This window comes from Cherax quadricarinatus, chromosome 15 (genome assembly GCF_038502225.1).
Source record: "Cherax quadricarinatus isolate ZL_2023a chromosome 15, ASM3850222v1, whole genome shotgun sequence".
NCBI classification, from domain to species: Eukaryota; Metazoa; Arthropoda; class Malacostraca; order Decapoda; family Parastacidae; genus Cherax; species Cherax quadricarinatus.
The window spans coordinates 22505088-22526077 of record NC_091306.1 but is presented as its reverse complement, the minus strand read 5'-3'; the positions used below and the strand labels follow the sequence as shown (position 1 = coordinate 22526077).

The 20990-nt window shown below is 38.9% G+C and overlaps 1 protein-coding gene across 1 annotated transcript in view; it reads right to left on the bottom strand.

The window, feature by feature from the left end:
• LOC128691982 (polypeptide N-acetylgalactosaminyltransferase 14) overlaps nt 1-20990 on the bottom strand; it is a 194903-nt gene that overhangs the window by 60709 nt on the left and 113204 nt on the right. Inside the window, exons 13-14 of the mRNA XM_070085357.1 lie at nt 19275-19401; nt 14971-15063 (exon numbers count right to left, since the gene is read on the bottom strand). Coding sequence (XP_069941458.1) covers nt 14971-15063; nt 19275-19401 — 220 coding nt within the window. The remainder of the gene's footprint in view (nt 1-14970; nt 15064-19274; nt 19402-20990) is intronic.

The window sequence follows — 20990 nt, the reverse complement described above, 5'->3', positions numbered from 1 at the left end:
ATGTAAGAAACACGTTACATAGCATATAAACATGCAATGTTTATATGCAATGTATGTTTAATAATAATCACTCTTGGGCACATTAAATGTCTTATTGAGGTTAATATGTATAGACATTTTCATTAATCCATCTATGATATTATCTTCAAAATTATACTATAAGAAACATGTTACACAGCATATAAAACATGCAATGTTTATATGCGATTGAGGGGTGGGGGTCAGGTGGAAAGTAAACATTACATTTTCTCTGGTCCAGCTTCAGAGAAAATATGTATGAATCTGCATTGGCCCAGTAACCTACCACCCTTAACCCCTTCAGGATTTCCAACGTACTAGTATGGCTTATGCACCAGGGTTATTGACGTACTAGTACGCCTAAATTCTAGCGCCTTCAAATCTAGCAAGAGAAAGCTGGTAGACCTACATATGAAAGAATGGGTCTATGTGGTCAGTGTGCACAGTATAAAAAAAATCCTGCAGCACACAGTGCGTAATGAGAAAAAAAAATGACAGTGTTTTTGGTTTAAAACAGCGATTTTGCACTGTATTTTCGTATGGTATTTACGGTTGTATTCTAGTTTTCCTGGTCTTGTTTTATAGAATGGAAGACATAATACAGAAATTGAGATGATTTTGACTGGTTTCAAAATAAAATTGAGCTCAAAGTAGCAGAAATGTTCGATTTTTGACAAAGTTCAAAAGTAAACAAATCATGCCACGCATCCAATACACATCAACTGGTGAGTGTAATATTCTTTCACAAGTGCACTGATATTATTTATACCATTTCTACACTAATGCAGTAGTCTGCAAAGCAGTGGAAAGCATAACAGTGGAAAGCAAAAGAAATGTAAGAGGGGCCTGCAGACATGACTAATGAACAAAGAAAATGTTATTTTAGTACCAGGAATGTCTGTCTTGTTTATTCTGGACCCTATTTGGAAATTGGCATCTTTTGAAATTTGTGTGATATTGGCAAAATTGCTAATTTCTGACCACTTTATTGGATAGTTGAAATCAGTAAATGGGTGGTTTCTTGTACTTATTTGATAGAAAAAATGGAGTTCTAGCGAAATAGTTATGAATAGTTATGATTTTTGTTGACTAGTACACTGGAATTGGCTGAAAATAGGGCTCAAAGTGGGCAAAATTGCCGATGCGCAAACATCGTCGAGACCGCTAACTTCGTGAGAGCATAATTCCTAAAGTTTTCCATCAAATTTCATACTTTTGATGTCATTATTATTGGGAAAAGATTCTCTACCTTTTCATAAGAAATTTTTTTTTTTTTTTTTCGAAAAATTTGCTACCCTGAGAACAAGTTTAGGAGAGGGCATCTCGACCCTGAAAGGGTTAATGTAAAGTAAAGTAAAGTTTATTTCTTTGTAAAGGTTACAATGTGTAATTACAATTTTGATTTGCTAAATACAAAGATAGCCACTATCATGCCAAGGCACTTTGGGCAAATTAATCCTAATACATAGTAACTAATTAAAAGTAGATAAGATAATAGTAAATTCATTTTATTTTACTTTATTTATTTTATTTTATGTCTCTGCAAACAGTAAAGACAAGTAATAGTGGTTAGCTGTTTTACAGTCTTATTTAAACTTAATACAAGTGAGTAGGGTTCGGTAAAAAAAGCTTGAAATTGCACATAAAATCTACCTTACAAGTAATGGTGCAGGCGATAATATTTTATGGAAAGGCAGAATTAAAATCCAGGAGGTCACATAATAAGACTAATTAGCAGATGTTTTGGCCGATTTGGTTAATACTGACTAAACGCTAAATACTCAGTACACACATACTCACCTATGTACTCCCACATCATAACTTCAACAATCACTTTGAACCTTTTATCCATTGTTGACAGGAATATAATTGAACCATTGTTTTCACAAAAAGCATTTTAGTCTATATGAATATATCCTTTGTCTTATACAAATTTAATTCACTTATAATTAATAATCTACTGTTCAACTATGAAATAATTACTATCCTACTGTACAACTATGATATAATCCTTAGTGTTAAGTAGTCTGTAAGTCAATAATGTTAAGTTGGCCCATAATGCCTAGGCATAATAGAGGCTCTCTTTGCACTGCAACCCACTATTGTAAATATAAAATCTCAATGTACTGTTTGCAAAGACATAAAATAAATAAATAAATAAATAAATAAATAACTAAGATGATTTTATAAATTGGCAGAATTAAGAGCCTAGAGGTCACATAATAAAACCAGTTAGCAGATGTTTGGTTGATTTGGTTAATATTGTGAGATAAGATGATTTTTTAGCAACGACCTAAATTTTTAAGCTGTCAGGGAATCCTTGACCTGTTCCGGTAGCGAGTTCCAAATTTTCAGGCCTTTTATGTGCATAGCGCTCTTGTATAATGAGAGACTGACTCGAGATATGTTGAAAAGTGCCTCATACCTTGTATTGTGGCTGTGCATTCTGTTGTAACTGTCAAGTAGTGGTTTTAGGGGAGGGTTTACAGTAGAGTTTATTAATTTTTTTTTTTATTAACACACTGGCCGATTCCCACCAAGGCAGGGTGGCCTGAAAAAGAAAAACTTTCACCATCATTCACTCCATCACTGTCTTGCTAGAAGGGTGCTTTACACTACATTTTTTAAACTGCAACATTAACACCCCTCCTTCAGAGTGCAGGCACTGTACTTCCCATCTCCAGGACTCAAGTCCGGCCTGCCGGTTTTCCTGAATCCCTTCATAGATGTTATGTTGCTCACACTCCAACAACACGTCAAGTATTAAAAACCATTTTTGTCCATTCACTCCTATCAAACACGCTCACACATGCCTGCTGGAAGTCCAGCAGGCATGCGTGAGCGTGTAGAGCGTGTGGAGTTTAATGTTCTGTATATGTAGTAGGCACAAGAAAAAGAGTGTATGACTTGTATATTTAGCAAGTTGAGTCTTTTGAAAAGTGGTGGGGTGTGCTGTCTAGTACAGGAGCTGGTTATCACCCACACAGCAGCTTTTTGTTGGATTATTAAGGGTCTAAGGTGGTTGGCTGTGGTTGAGCCCCAGGCACAAATACCATAGGTGAGGTAAGGATATATTAGAGAGTGGTACAGGGTAAGGAGAGTTGTTTGTGGTACATAGTATCGTGTCTTGGAAAGTATTCCTACTGATTTGGAAATTTTCTTGGCTATGTGATGGGTATGGGACTGAAATTTAAGATTACAGTCAAGGAGAAGATCTAGAAATTTGCCCTCCTGAGGTGTCTCCTGGTGTCTCAAAATTTCCTCCCCCAAAAAAGTATTTTTTCTTATGAAATGATAGAGAATCTTTTCCCAATTGTAATGACACCAAAAGGACAAAATTTGATGGAAAACTGATGGAATTACGCTCTTGCGAAGTTAGTGACCTCGGTGATATTTGCAAATCGGCGATTTTGCCCACTTTGAGCCCTATTTTCGGCTAATTCCATTGTTCCAGTCAACCAAACTTATAGCTATTTCTTTAGAACTCCATTTTTTCTATTGACTGAGTACAAGAAACTTCCCATTTACCAATTTCAACTACCCAATAACGTGGTCAGAAATTTGCAATTTGGCCAATTTCACAAAAATTAAAAAAATATGAGTTTCAAAATAGGGTCCAGAATGAACAATGCAGACATTCCTGGCCCCCTCTGATATTACTCTTGCTTTCTATTTTTAATTTTTATTCAAACAAAAAATAGAAGATTTACTGTTATGCAGTCTACTGCAATATTGTAATAATTGTATAAATAATGTCAACCCATTCATGACTGCATATTAGAATAGCTACTTGGACATTTATTGGAAAATGACATCATTTGTTTACTTTTGAACACCGGCAAAAATCAAACATTTCCCCTACTTTGAGCTCCATTTCAAGGTTCTTTTCAAAGTAAGACCAATCAAAATCACCTCTATTTCTATAATATGTTTTCCATTCTATCAAATGAGACCAAGAAAACGAGAATACAACCATAAATACTATACGAAAATAGACCACAAAGTTGGCATTTTAATAAAAAAAAAAACGGTCAGTTTTTTTTTTTTTTCATTATGCACTGCGTGCTGCAGTATTTTTTTTATATGGTGCACACTGACCACACAGACCCATTCTCACACATGTGGGCCTACCAGCTTTCTCCTTCTTGATTTGAAGCCACTATAATTTATGAGTATATACTATACGTCAAACACGGTGGCTCGTAAGACGTATATATACAACCAAAACAGTCAATGGGTTAACAATATGTTAAGTTGGATATTTGAAGCTCTGTTGCCAAACAGCATGAAGTATGTTTTGTCTATGTTGAGAGAGAGTTTGTTGGTCATCTTCCAGGCGTATATCTTCAGCAGTTCATTGCTTACAGTGTTTCCAAGCACAGCTGGGTCTGAATGGAAGTAGACATATGTCGTGTCATTTGCGAATAGAACTGGTTTAAGGAGTTGGGATGAATTGGTGAGATCACTGATGTAGATGAGAAAGAGTGGTCCTAGGACACTACCCTGGGGTACTCCTACAGCTACAGGTTGGATAGCGGAGTTGACTCCATTTGCATGTACATATTGGTGTCTGTCGTTAAGATAGGATTTTAGGTAGTCAAGAGAATGTCTTCTGATGCCGTAATGATTCAGTTTGAGGTGCAAGAGATTGTGGTCAACTGTGTCAAACGCTTTTCGTAGGTCGATAAAGATCCCCAGAGGATATTCATTTTTATCAAGAGCTGTGTATATTAGTTCAAGCATATGTATAATAGCGTCATTCATACTTATTTTCGGTCTAAACCCAAACTGGCAGGGGTTAAGTATGTTGTTGGATGTAAGGTAAGAGTAAAGATGCTTGTGTATTATTTTTTCAAATACATGTATCTTGGAAAGTAAGGGCAAGTTTGACATGGGTCTATAGTTGTTCAAATCAGTTGGATCACCTCCTTTGTGGATCGGGGTGATTCTTGCTGTCTTGAGTATAGATGGGAAGGTTGAGGATGCTACAGATTTGTTAAACATTGTTACAATAATGGGTGACAGTTCAAGTGCATCTAGATAACTTGGTGGCAAGTTATCTAGATCACCTGCTTTGATCTTTAATGATTTAATGACAAGTGAGACTTCAGTGGAATTAGTTGGAAATACATAGAGTATTTGGGTAGTTGCCAGTGAGGTACTTGCTCGGCTGGGTATTTGAGCTAGGAATTTGACTTGCTAGCTTTGATCCCACAGTAGAGAAGAAGACATTAAATTTGTTGGCCGTGTCTATAGGTTGTATGTGAGGTTCATCTGGTTTAGTTAAGTTTATCTCTCTATTTCCAGATGGTTTCCTAGAGCCCAAAATTTTGGAAAGGGTTTGCCAGGTACTTTTCATATCACTGTTCATTTCACTAAATCTATTTTCGTAATACATTTGCTTTGATTTTCATATTAGTTTTGTGAGTATTGATGTGTATCTTAGTAAATTCTTTAGTAATTAGGCCTAATCTGAACTGTTTTTCAATTTGGTGTTTTTTATTAATAGATCTGAGGATACTTTTTGTTAGCCATGGGTTGTTTAGTCTCTTCTGTGATCTGTTTTGTTTTGATTGGACAATGCTTGTTATAGAGGTTTAGGGTTTTATGTAAAAAAATTTTGACATCTTTATCGATATTATTAATGTCAGCTAGCTCTCTCTGCCAATCAATGGCACCTAGTGCTAGTTTTAGGTTGTTTATTGATGTCTCATCATGCAGGCAAAATGTGATCCTTCTTGCTTCTTGAGGCAGTACATAAGGCTTTTGTTTACAATTCTCGGCATGAATTATTCATTACTTTTCCCTTTGTTTATGAGGGCATCTAAAGGTAGTTCTTCTTCTTTCAACAAACCGGCCGTATCCCACCGAGGTAGGGTGGCCCAAAAAGAAAACCAAAAGTTTCTCTTTTTAAATTTAGTAATATATACAGGAGAAGGGGTTACTAGCCCCTTGCTCCCAGCATTTTATTCGCCTCTTACAACACGCATGGCTTACGGAGAAAGAATTCTGTTCCACTTTCCCATGGAAATAAGAGGAAATAAACAAGAACAAGAAAGGAAATAGCAGAAAACCCAGAGGGGTGTGTGTGTATATATATATGCTTGTACAGTGGACCCCCGCATAACGATATTAATCTGTTCATGAGAGCTCATTGTTAAGTGAAATTATCGTTATGCGAATGAATTTTCCCCATAAGAAATAATGGAAATCAAATTAATCCGTGAAAGACACCCCAAAGTATGAAAAAAAAACATTTTTACCACATGAAATATTAATTTTAATACACACAAACTGAAAAAGGCATGCACAATTACATGACACTTACCTTTATTGAAGATCTGGTGATGATTGATGGGATGGGAGGAGGAGAGAGTCTTAATGTTTAGAGTTTACCTGGAGTTTACCTGGAGAGAGTTTCGGGGGTCAACGCCCCCGCGGCCCGGTCTGTGACCAGGCCTCCTGGTGGATCAGCGCCTGATCAACCAGGCTGTTGCTGCTGGCTGCACACAAACCAACGTACGAGCCACAGCCCGGCTGATCAGGAACTGACTTTAGGTGCTTGTCCAGTGCCAGCTTGAAGACTGCCAGGGGTCTGTTGGTAATCCCCCTTATGTGTGCTGGGAGGCAGTTGAACAGTCTCGGGCCCCTGACACTTATTGTATGGTCTCTTAACGTGCTAGTGACACCCCTGCTTTTCATTGGGGGGATGATGCATCGTCTGCCAAGTCTTTTGCTTTTGTAGTGAGTGATTTCCGTGTGCAAGTTCGGTACTAGTCCCTCTAGGATTTTCCAGGTGTATATAATCATGTATCTCTCCCTCCTGCGTTCCAGGGAATACAGGTTTAGAAACCTCAAGCGCTCCCAGTAATTGAGGTGTTTTATCTCCGTTATGCGCGCCGTGAAAGTCCTCTGTACATTTTCTAGGTCGACAATTTCACCTGCCTTGAAAGGTGCCTGGAGTTTATCTGGAGAGAGTTTCGGGGGTCAACGCCCCCGTGGCCCGGTCTGTGACCAGGCCTCCTGGTGGATCAGCGCCTGATCAACCAGGCTGTTGCTGCTGGCTGCACGCAAACCAACGTACGAGCCACAGCCCGGCTGATCAGGAACTGACTTTAGGTGCTTGTCCAGTGCCAGCTTGAAGACTGCCAGGGGTCTGTTGGTAATCCCCCTTATGTGTGCTGGGAGGCAGTTGAACAGTCTCGGGCCCCTGACACTTATTGTATGGTCTCTTAACGTGCTAGTGACACCCCTGCTGTTAGAGTGCAGCAATATTCCAGCCTAGATAGGACAAGAGACCTGAAGAGTGTCATCATGGGCTTGGCCTCCCTAGTTTTGAAGGTTCTCATTATCCATCCTGTCATTTTTCTAGCAGATGCGATTGATACAATGTTATGGTCCTTGAAGGCGAGATCCTCCGACATAATCACTCCCAGGTCTTTGACGTTGGTGTTTCGCTCTATTTTGTGGCCAGAATTTGTTTTGTACTCTGATGAAGATTTAATTTCCTCATGTTTACCATATCCGAGTAATTGAAATTTCTCATCGTTGAACTTCATATTGTTTTCTGCAGCCCACTGAAAGATTTGGTTGATGTCCGCCTGGAGCCTTGCAGTGTCTGCAATGGAAGACACTGTCATGCAGATTCGGGTGTCATCTGCAAAGGAAGACACGGTGCTGTCGCTGACATCCTTGTCTATGTCGGATATGAGGATGAGGAACAAGATGGGAGCTAGTACTGTGCCTTGTGGAACAGAGCTTTTCACCGTAGCTGCCTCGGACTTTACTCTGTTGACGACTACTCTCTGTGTTCTGTTAGTGAGGAAATTATAGGGGAATCTCCTTCCATTAAGACTTGAGGTGTCAAGTCCTTTTCTGGGGTTACTTCCCTTTTTCTTTTAATGCCACTAGGACCAGCTTCAGAGTTACTGGACTTCTGTCGCACAACATATCTGTCCATAGTGGCCTGTACCTCTCGTTCCTTTATGACTTCCCTAAAGTGTTTCACAACATTGTCAGTGTAATAGTCACCAGCACGGCTTGCAATAGCTGTGTGAGGGTGATTTTCATTCATAAAGGTTTGCACTTTCAGCCACATTGCACAGATTTCCTTAATCTTTGTAGTAGGCAACTTCTTCAATTTCTCTCTCCCCTCCTCCAAACCAGTTTCCTCAGGTCTGGCCTCTTGCTGTTGAAGTTGATCTAGCAGCTCATCAGTGGTTAGTTCTTCATTGTCCTCCTCCACCAACTCTTCCACATCATCCCCACTAACCTCCAACCCCAAGGACTTCCCCAATGCCACAATTGATTCCTCAACTGGCATAGGATTCCTAGGGTTAGCCTCAAACCCTTCAAAATCCCTTTGGTCTACACATTCTGGCCACAGTTTCTTCCAAGCAGAGTTCAAGGTCCTCTTAGTCACTCCCTCCCAAGCCTTACCTATAAGGTTTACACAATTGAGGATATTAAAGTGATCTCTCCAAAACTCTCTTAGAATCAGTTGAGTTTCATAGGTCACTACAAAGCACCTTTCAAACAGAGCTTTTGTAAACAGTTTTTTGAAGTTTGCAATAACCTGCTGGTCCATGAGCTGCAGGAGAGGAGTGGTATTAGGAGGCAAAAACTTCACCTTAATGAACCTCATGTCCCCATAAAGTCGCTCTGCCACGTCTGTAGGATGACCAGGGGCATTGTCTAACACCAGGAGGCACATAAGGTCTAATTTCTTTTCAGTTAGGTAATCTTTCACATTGGGAACAAATGCATGATGTAACCCATCATAGAAAAAGTCCCTAGTGACCCATGCCTTACTGTTTGCCCTCCACAGCACACACAAATTAGCCTTGAGGATATTCTTTTGTCTAAACGCTCTGGAAGTTTCTGAGTGATACACTAATAAAGGCTTCACTTTGCAATCACCACTAGCATTGGAACACATCAACAGAGTAAGTCTGTCTTTCATAGGCTTATGTCCTGGGAGTGCCTTTTCCTCCTGATTAATGTAGGTCCTGCTTGGCATTTTCTTCCAAAACAGGCCTGTTTCATCACAATTAAACACTTGTTCAGGTTTCAGTGCTTCACTGTCTATGTACTCCTTGAATTCCTGCACATATTTTTTAGCTGCTTTGTGGTCCGAACTGGCAGCCTCACCATGCCTTATCACACTATGTATGCCACTACGCTTCTTAAATCTCTCAAACCAACCTTTGCTGGCCTTAAATTCACTCACATCATCACTAGTTGCAGGCATTTTTTTAATTAAATCCTGTTGCAACTTCCTAGCCTTTTCACTTATGATCACTTGAGAGATGCTATCTCCTGCTATCTGTTTTTCATTTATCCACACCAATAAGAGTCTCTCAACATCTTCCATCACTTGCGATCTCTGTTTCGAAAACACAGTTGAACCTTTGGCAAGAACAGCTTCCTTGATTGCCTTTTTGTTGCCCACAATAGTAGCGATGGTTGACTGGGGTTTATTATACAACCTGGCCAGCTCGGAGACACGCACTCCACTTTCATACTTATCAATGATCTCTTTCTTTATCTCTATAGTAATTCTCACCCTTATTCCTGTAGGGTTGGCGCTAGAAGCTTTCTTGGGGCCCATGGTCACTTATTTTGCAGATAAAATCACCAAAAACACTGTAATAATACAAAATGTTCCGATTGTATGCTTGGATGTTACCGCGGAGGCTGGCTGGTAAACAATGCCACCGGCGGAACATGTGAGGCTGGCTAAGGCCGCACATTAGACGCGTCTTGGACGAACAGCGTTGAGCGGGTTTTTTAGCGGCATGCGAGGCAAAATCTTAGCGATAAAATGTATCGGTATGCGGATTTAATGTTATGTAAGGCCAACGGTATGCGAGGGTCCACTGTATATGTGTGCGAAGTGTGACCTAAGTGTAAGTAGAAGTAGCAAGACGTACCTGAAATCTTGCATGTTTATGAGACAGAAAAAAGGACACAAGCAATCCTACCATCATGTAAAACAATTACAGGCTTTCGTTTTACACTCACTTGGCAGGACGGTAGTACCTCCCAGGGTGGTTGCTGTCTACCAACCTACTACCTGAGGGCAATGTGTGGTGTGAATATAATGCAGAGAATTCGTAGTTTGGAAGTTAGGAGGAGGTGCGGGATTACCAAAACTGTTGTCCAGAGGGCTGAGGAAGGGTTGTTGAGGTGGTTCGGACATGTAGAGAGAATGGAGCGAAACAGAATGACTTCAAGAGTGTATCAGTCTGTAGTGGAAGGAAGGCGGGGTAGGGGTCGGCCTAGGAAGGGTTGGAGGGAGGGGGTAAAGGAGGTTTTGTGTGCGAGGGGCTTGGACTTCCAGCAGGCATGCGTGAGCGTGTTTGATAGGAGTGAATGGAGACAAATGGTTTTTAATACTTGACGTGCTGTTGGAGTGTGAGCAAAGTAACATTTATGAAGGGATTCAGGGAAACCGGCAGGCCGGACTTGAGTCCTGGAGATGGGAAGTACAGTGCCTGCACTCTGAAGGAGGGGTGTTAATGTTGCAGTTTAAAAACTGTAGTGTAAAGCACCCTTCTGGCAAGACAGTGATGGAGTGAATGATGGTGAAAGTTTTTCTTTTTCGGGCCACCCTGCCTTGGTGGGAATCGGCCGGTGTGATAATAAAAAAAAAAAAAATATATATATATATATATATATATATATATATATATATATATATATATATATATTTTTTTTTTTTTTTTTTTCAACAAGTCGGCCGTCTCCCACCGAGGCAGGGTGACCCAAAAAAGAAAGAAAATCCCCAAAAAGAAAATACTTTCATCATCATTCAACACTTTCACCACACTCGCACATTATCACTGTTTTTGCAGAGGTGCTCAGAATACAACAGTCTAGAAGCATAAACATATAAAGATACACAACATATCCCTCCAAACTGCCAATATCCCAAACCCCTCCTTTAAAGTGCAGGCATTGTACTTCCCATTTCCAGGACTCAAGTCCGACTATATGAAAATAACCGGTTTCCCTGAATCCCTTCACTAAATATTACCCTGCTCACACTCCAACAGATCGTCAGGTCCCAAGTACCATTCGTCTCCATTCACTCCTATCTAACACGCTCACGCACGCTTGCTGGAAGTCCAAGCCCCTTACCCACAAAACCTCCTTTACCCCCTCTCTCCAACCCTTTCGAGGACGACCCCTACCCCGCCTTCCTTCCCCTATAGATTTATATGCTTTCCATGTCATTCTACTGTGATCCATTCTCTCTAAATGACCAAACCACCTCAACAACCCCTCTTCTGCCCTCTGACTAATACTTTTATTAACTCCACACCTTCTCCTAATTTCCACACTCCGAATTTTCTGCATAATATTTACACCACACATTGCCCTTAAACAGGACATCTCCGCTGCCTCCAACCGTCTCCTCGCTGCTGCATTTACCACCCAAGCTTCACACCCATATAAGAGTGTTGGTACTACTATACTTTCATACATTCCCTTCTTTGCCTCCATAGATAACGTTTTTTGACTCCACATATACCTCAACGCACCACTCACCTTTTTTCCCTCATCAATTCTATGATTAACCTCATCCTTCATAAATCCATCCGCCGACACGTCAACTCCCAAGTATCTGAAAACATTCACTTCTTCCATACTCCTCCTCCCCAATTTGATATCCAATTTTTCTTTATCTAAATCATTTGACACCCTCATCACCTTACTCTTTTCTATGTTCACTTGCAACTTTCTACCTTTACACACATTCCCAAACTCATCCACTAACCTTTGCAATTTTTCTTTAGAATCTCCCATAAGCACAGTATCATCACAGTATCAGTATCATCATCGGCGTTTCACTTTACGGCATTCCGCTAATACGGACATTTCAAATTATGACCAAAACTCGCTATACGGCTCCCCCCACCTGACTTTCTAATATGGTCACCGTGCCCCACCCTGTTTGTTTACATTCTCCATGAGCTCAGTAAGCACTAAGTCTCTCCATTTTGTCTGGAAACTCCAAAATTTCAAATGTTTTTAAAAGTTATTTCATATTTTATATATACTCTGATAATTATACTTATGTATACCTGTACCTAAATAAACTTACCTACTGTGCTGGCATGCAGGTACACATTAAAATTGGTAAGTGTCTTATGTCTCCAGACGTCATATTAGTAATGATGATAATAATCATCTAGTCATTTAAATGTCGTATATTACGTTAATATACACATTTTCATTAATCCATCCATGATATTTTTTTCAAAATTATATAATAAACACGATGCATAACATATAAATAAGATAAATACACCCCACAGTAGAATAAATAAACATAAATGTGAGATGTGGTAGCAGACGACTTGCACAAGTGACGCCATATTAGAAATGATAATAATAACAATACTCACCGAGTCTCATTAAATGTCGTATATTACGGTAACATACACATTTTCATTAATCCATCCATGATATTTTTTTCAAAATTATATAATAAACACGATGCATAACATATAAATAAGATAAATACACCCCACAGTAGAATAAATAAACATAAATGTGAGATGTGGTAGCAGACGACTTGCACAAGTGACGCCATATTAGAAATGATAATAATAACAATACTCACCGAGTCTCATTAAATGTCGTATATTACGTTAATATACACATTTTCATTAATCCATCCATGATTTTTTTTTCAAAATTATATAATAAACACGATACATAACATAAAAAGATGATAAATACACCCCACAATACAATAAATAAACATAAATATAAGATGTGGGAGCCACATAACTTGTACAAGTGACGGCAAGAATAACATTTTCTCTAATCTAACATAAGAGAAAATGTGTTACTGGGGGTAACTGTAGAAAATTATTCCTTTCGTATGTATGTAAGTAAGTTCATTCAGGTATACACAAATACAGTTACATAGATTATCATACATAACATACGTGTAGAGAACCTAGGATAACCCAAAAAAGTCAGTGTGACTTATTTCCATTGCCTTCACTCAGAGCTTCATTTCTTCTCAAAATGATGTTACATGAGAATGGGAGTGTTCTTCTTTATTAATTCTACCGTATCAATGCAGAGACAACCTGTACACAATGTAACTTGTACACAAACCAGACGTGTACACTTCGTTTGTTTACAAAACTTACGTTCGCCTGGTTTGTTTACATAACTCTGCGCCTGTCCCCTCTCATGTACTCATTCTTTCTCTCTCTCATTTATTCGTTTTATCTCATTTACTTACTCCTGACCCTACATTAAGACTACAAATATTTTAAGGTAAGTAATGAGTGAACTGTATATACATTTTATCGCTCTGGGATGCTTAAATATCATAGAATAGCATGTGTGGGTGGGGTGGCCTGGTAAGGTAGCCTGGCTATTACCATACATACCACACTTGATTTCTTACAATAAATACTACTTGTCTCACCCTAGATTAAGACTATAAATATTTTAAGGTAAGTAATGAGTGCACTATGTGTGTATTGTACTTTTTTATTGTTTTTTGATGCCTGGTTCTATTGCTAACTTAATATATGTTAGTGTAAACTTGTTATCTAGTGTTTGTATGCATTTATAAGTGAAAAAAAAGGGTGTTCCACTTTACGGCGGTTTCCGCTTTACGGCGGTAGCCTGGAACCTAACCTGCCGTATAAGTGAGGCCCTCCTGTATATATATATATATATATATATATATATATATATACATGTGTATATATATATATATATATATATACATGTATATATATATATATATATATGTATATATATATATATATATATATATATATATATATATATATATATTTTTTTTTTTTTTTTTTCAACAAGTCGGCCGTCTCCCACCGAGGCAGGGTGACCCAAAAAAGAAAGAAAATCCCCAAAAAGAAAATACTTTCATCATCATTCAACACTTTCACCACACTCGCACATTATCACTGTTTTTGCAGAGGTGCTCAGAATACAACAGTCTAGAAGCATAAACATATAAAGATACACAACATATCCCTCCAAACTGCCAATATCCCAAACCCCTCCTTTAAAGTGCAGGCATTGTACTTCCCATTTCCAGGACTCAAGTCCGACTATATGAAAATAACCGGTTTCCCTGAATCCCTTCACTAAATATTACCCTGCTCACACTCCAACAGATCGTCAGGTCCCAAGTACCATTCGTCTCCATTCACTCCTATCTAACACGCTCACGCACGCTTGCTGGAAGTCCAAGCCCCTTACCCACAAAACCTCCTTTACCCCCTCTCTCCAACCCTTTCGAGGACGACCCCTACCCCGCCTTCCTTCCCCTATATATATATATATATATATATATCTTTCTTTCTTTCTTTCAACACACCGGCCGTATCCCACCGAGGCGGGGTGGCCCAAAAGGAAAAACGAAAGTTTCTCCTTTTACATTTAGTAATATATACAGGAGAAGAGGTTACTAGCCCCTTGCTCCCGGCATTTTAGTCGCCTCTTACAACACGCATGGCTTACGGAGGAAGAATTCTGTTCCACTTCCCCATGGAGATAAGAGGAAATAAACAAGAATAAAAACTAGAACGAAAATAGAAGAAAACCCAGAGGGGTGTGTATATATGTGCTTGTACATGTATGTGTAGTGTGACCTAAGTGTAAGTAGAAGTAGCAAGACATACCTGAAATCTTGCATGTTCATGAGACAGAAAAAAGGACACCAGCAATCCTACCATCATGTAAAACAATTACATGATGTTTTCGTTTTACACTCACTTGGCAGGACGGTAGTACCAAGTGAACTGAGCGTAAAAATTAGTATACAAGTGAGTTGAGTATACATGTTTCTATACAAGTGAAATGAGACCTATCAGCTGCTCTTGCAGCTGACAGACCTTGAACCTAACAAGCAAATTACTGCAACAAACCACTTGGTAAAGAGAAACTTACTCTCCGTATGGTATCTGGAGGGCGCTGGGTCTTGTCTCATAGAAAAAATGAATGAATTCATCCAGCCACACCTCTGCCACTCTTCGGGAGTTCCTGCAATTACAGAAATCAGTCACCAACATGTCATTACAGCAGCCACTTGCCAGCAGTGAAAACAAATTTAAGGATTCTACAACATAATGTACAATAAATCTGTCTGTAGTGACCTTGTAATATTAAGGCCATAACTAATCAATTTCACAGCTTTTATGTACAAAATAATTAAATTGTTATGAAGCTTTTATGAGCCACTGAATGAGTCATTATGTATATGATCAAGACCACATTAGACAATTTTCCCCTATTGAATAAACTAGCAACAACAACCTAGTGTTAGCAAGCCAGTAGGACAGTTCTTGGCAGAAAGTTTCACTCTTCAGGATACAGAAAGTTTGTGGGAAAATGTACCCTTTGGGACAGGTGCTGAAAGTTATTGTCAACATGGGAATCTAGTGGCTGGTTTATGGATATTAAATTGAACACTGATGGGAAATGTGTGATATTAGGTAGCAGTAATAGGTTACTCGCAATAAGATAATTCTGAGCAGTGACTGATTGGTTTAGGAGCGTAGAATGCTAATAAAAGACAAAATGCTATTCTTGAATCCATTCTGCAATTTTAGCTCCCTTTGATATACTCAGCTCTAGCCACATACAATATGTAGTTTACTAGAAACTAATGCATGTCACTAAATTACAACAAGGTTTACTATTGCTTTGCTCTATGCAGTTTTTAGACAGCAGTTATAGTAACAGAAAACTGGTTAAGAAACTGAATGTGTGTGTGTGTGACTTACCTGAATTATTAAAGAGATATTAATTAATATTGAAGAGTTAAGCTCACCTGATGCAATAAAAATTATTATTTGGGAAGGTGTGCTTCAGGTCACAGAAGTTGCTTAATAGGAATGTCTGGCATAATTGAGAATGACACAGTTTTAAAAGATTCACCTGAGGTCTTATATGGCCATTAACTAACATGGGTAAATTACCTTAAGTACATACAGATTATATACATATAGGTTTACAGTAGTTTCTATATCTTGTGCAAGAAAGGTATAAAATACCGACAATGTGAAAGTTAAGACGCATGTGCAACATCTGGATATCTTTATTGTAGACGTTGTGCCATCCAGTGGCTTTATCAATACAGATTCTAGAACATAATTAGAAGACAGTAGAACTATATACAAAAGATGAGGTAATCTGTCCCTCAGCCTTGGAGTTAGTGTTCACAGCATCGTGGTGGTGGAGAATCTCCACCACGATGCTGTGAACACTAACTCAAAGGCTGAGGGACAGAGTACCTCATCTTTTGCATATAGTTCTACTGTCTTCTAATTATGTCCTAGAATCTGTATTGATAAAACCACTGGCTGGCAAAACGTCTACAATAAAGATATCCAGATGTTGCACATGTGACTTAACTTTCACAGTTTCTATATCTTGCAAAACACACTGAAAATTCATCCTTTCAATGACTGCAAAAATCAATCTGAACACCATGAAATTATTATTATTCAACTCCTGCATTAGACAACACACTTCACCTCTTTTCAAGAGTCTTAACTTGCTAAATATGCAAAGCATCCACACTTATTATTGTGACTACTACATACACTGAACATTATATACTCTAATGTAAACCCTCCTCTCAAACTCCTTCTTGATAACTATAACAGAACACACAACCCTAATACGAGACACAGATCACTCTTCAATATCCCCCATGTCCATCTCTCCCTATGCAAAAATGCTATGCACATAAAAAGACTCGAAGATCTGGAATACATTGCCAGAACAAACTAAAGGACCCCTGTTTGCAAATCAGTTTAAGGCCCAAATAAGAAATCACCCCATTACCCAAAATTAACCAGACAAACCATACCTAACCAATACCAGTTTCTCAAAAGCTACTCATATTGTGCTGATAAATGCTCAACCACTTACTATTTCGAAATTAGGATGTCTGTTCTTTTCACTGTATTAAATAGTACTACATTATTTTAAATACAACTGTAATAAGTACATCATATTGTAAATTGTTTTAAATTGTTACATTGTAATACTGTAATCTTTATTAACTAATTCAATAGTGTAAAAAGTCTCTACTAGACTTATCAGAACCATGTACGATCACCTGATATAATATTAAATATTCCTGTACTCACTCAAACTCATCTAATGACCATATAAACTATGTATTATTCCTTACTATTCTTAAGTTAATCTTTAAGTTTGTCTGAAATACTCAGCATACAGAGGGGCTTTTGGCATGTACACCCAACTATTATATTCCTCTGTACAACCACGTAATTTGTCAAAATAAAAAAATCTAAATCTAAATCTAATTGATGTTGAAGAAAATTACTGTAAATAAATTTAAACTGATGTAAGATAGGTTGGGTGGGACTGAATTATTTTACATTATACAGGTCTCCCTCAACATTCGCGTTTTCAACTTTCGCAGGCTTCACACATTCGCGAATTCCCAACCACCAAATTCCCAACTGCCAAATCATATTTAGGTTTCCTGCCACCCGCGAGTCCCTACTACCCTCCCTCCGACCCCAATAACTGGCAGCCAGCCCTCCCACCACTCAGTGTGGTGAGTGTTTTGTTTGTTCATTATTTGCTATTAAACTACAGTATAAATAATGTCAACCCATTCATGACTGAATATTGGAATGGCTATTCGGACATGTATTGGACGGTGACATCATATGTTTACTCTTGAACACTGCAAAGAATCAAACATTTCTGCTACTGCTAATAATAATAATAATAATAATAATAATAATAATAATTCTCCATGGGGAAGTGGAACAGAATTCTTCCTCCGTAAGCCATGCGTGTTGTAAGAGGCGACTAAAATGCCAGGAGCAAGGGGCTAGTAACCCCTTCTCCCGTATAAATTACTAAATTTAAAAAGAGAAACTTTCGTTTTTCTTTTTGGGCCACCCTGCCTTGGTGGGATACGGCCGGTTTGTTGGAAAAAAAAAAAAAATAATAATAATAATAATAATAATATGACAGAATTGAAGGAAATTGTACAAAAATACGAGGGTTGAAGCAGTGGTGGAAGAAGTGGTTGACGCATCGTCAGTCAGTGTGCCTTTGTTTATGCTGGAGTGAGCATTAGTCTCCACACTTTCAAACATTTCACAATAATTCATTGTGTTTGGTGCTTGTAGATTGAGTGCGACTGCCACATAATTAACCATGGGCCCAAAGAAACTTGCTAGTGCCAGCCCTTTGGTAAAGAAATTGAGAAACACAATAGAATTGAAGACAGAAATTGTACCAAAATATGAGCAGTATGCTGCAGTGGTTGAGGCAGCAGTTGAGGCACTGGTGGAGGCAGTGGTTGAGGCAGTGGCTGAAGCAGTGGTATTTAATAACATATGTGTTATTAAACCATAACATGTATGTATTTAGTACAACATTTTACAACATTTTCATGTATTTTATGACTGTTCACGGTTCAACAACTTAAGGAAGCATTATTGTATTTTATTTCCCTACAATATATTGGGGCACCAAACATTCGCGATTTTTCAACATTCGCAAGGCTCTTGATCCCCTAACCCTCGCGAATGTTGAGGGAAACCTGTATTACATTAATTTTAGCAAGGTTAAGTTATTCTAATAAGCAAGTCTTTCTTCTTCTTTCAACAAACCGGCCGTATCCCACCGAGGCAGGGCGGCCCAAAAAGAAAAACGAAAGTTTCTCTTAAATTTAGTAATTTATACAAGAGAAGGGGTTACTAGCCCCTTGCCCACAGCATTTTAGTCGCCTCTTACAACACGCATGGCTTACGGAGGAAGAATTCTGTTCCACTTCCCCATGGAAATAAGAGGAAATAAACAAGAACAAGAACTAGAAAGAAAATAGCAGAAAACCCAGAGGGGTGTGTATATACTATATGCTTGTACATGTATGTGTAGTGTGACCTAAGTTTAATTAGAAGTAGCAAGACATACCTGAAATCTTGCATGTTTATGAGACAGAAAAAAAGGACACCAGCAATCCTACCATCATGTAAAACAACTACAGGCTTTCGTCTTACACTCACTTGGCAGGACGGTAGTACCTCCCTGGGCGGTTGCTGTTTACCAACCTACTACCTAGTAATAAGTAAGGATTAATGAAAAATAAAAAATTAGACTGAACTATGTTAATTCTCAAAAATATATATATCAGTGCACAACATTTTTTTTTAATGTAGCATTTTAGGGCAGTTGAGCTTATTTCATTGACTTACTTGAGGTAAGTGTTGGCATTGCCATCAGGGAATGTATAAGGATGTTTCTTACGGAAGACGTGGCCAACACGGCTGCAGGGAGCCACCTCCACACTGCCTCCACACTGCCATGCTTTAAATGACATCTCTGTCGCACAGACACAATTTGATAAAAATATGTTCCCTCAAAGGGGATTGCCCCAATATAAGTTATGGGCTCTTGATCCAAGGAACTGTAGCTACCCTCTCCTCCCTGAATCATTTTTTTACCTCCCATTGTGCAAGAGCTTTAGGACCCCTACAAGTTTAGAGCTTCCTCATGAATATAACACAGTACAATAATGATAATTTCTTGACACCAGCAACATGGAGAACAGGAGCCCATAATTTTAAACTACATGTACAATATAAGAAGCATTGTAGTATGAACACAGGGGAAATATTTCTTCACTCATAATAACAGATGACTAGAAAGAAATTATGGAGGGAACAGTTGTGCTACAACCACTAGAATTATAAATTTTTATGATTACGTACTTTAAAACAGAAGATGAAACCACAAGCATAAGCTCTATTATATACATGTAATTACAAATTTGTAATTGCACACAAATCAGGACATTAAACATAACAGTGTTGCAATTTAGACCTGAGGGGTGGGAGTAGGTTGTAGACGAGCTTTATTTTCTCAATTAACATCATTAGAGCCTGGAGTGCAAGGGAAGGGTTGATGGATATTTTTTAGTAAATAATGAAACTGTTATATTTTGATGCCATTCTCAACATATTCAGATACTCACCCTTGAAATCTTTACACAAATACTTTTCAAATGGCTTCCCTCATACATAAGGGGCTTACCAAAACACCGCCTGATTTCTTCACGTGGGAGCTTTATAAATTACTCAGGTTAGTGCTTGATCAGATGGACTGTGGTTCGTATGTTAGAATGCATATAACTAGTAGTAACAGCCTAGTTGATCAGGCCTTGATCCACCAGGAGGCTTAGGGTGGGGATGGACCGTGGGGGTGTTGACCTTCCAAAAAACATTCTTCAGGTTTTTATTTTATTTTTTTTTTTTTTATTATCACACCGGCCGATTCCCACCAAGGCAGGGTGGCCCGAAAAAGAAAAACTTTCACCATCATTCACTCCATCACTGTCTTGCCAGAAGGGTGCTTTACACTACAGTTTTTAAACTGCAACATTAACACCCCTCCTTCAGAGTGCAGGCACTGTACTTCCCATCTCCAGGACTCAAGTCCGGCCTGCCGGTTTCCCTGAATCCCTTCATAAATGTTACTTTGCTCACACTCCAACAGCACGTCAAGTATTAAAAACCATTTGTCTCCATTCACTCCTATCAAACACGCTCACGCATGCCTGCTGGAAGTCCAAGCCCCTCGCACACAAAACCTCCTTTACCCCCTCCCTCCAACCCTTCCTAGGCCGACCCCTACCCCGCCTTCCTTCCACTACAGACTGATACACTCTTGAAGTCATTCTGTTTCGCTCCATTCTCTCTACATGTCCGAACCACCTCAACAACCCTTCCTCAGCCCTCTGGACAACAGTTTTGGTAATCCCGCACCTCCTCCTAACTTCCAAACTACGAATTCTCTGCATTATATTCACACCACACATTGCCCTCAGACATGACATCTCCACTGCCTCCAGCCTTCTCCTCGCTGCAACATTCATCACCCACGCTTCACACCCATATAAGAGCGTTGGTAAA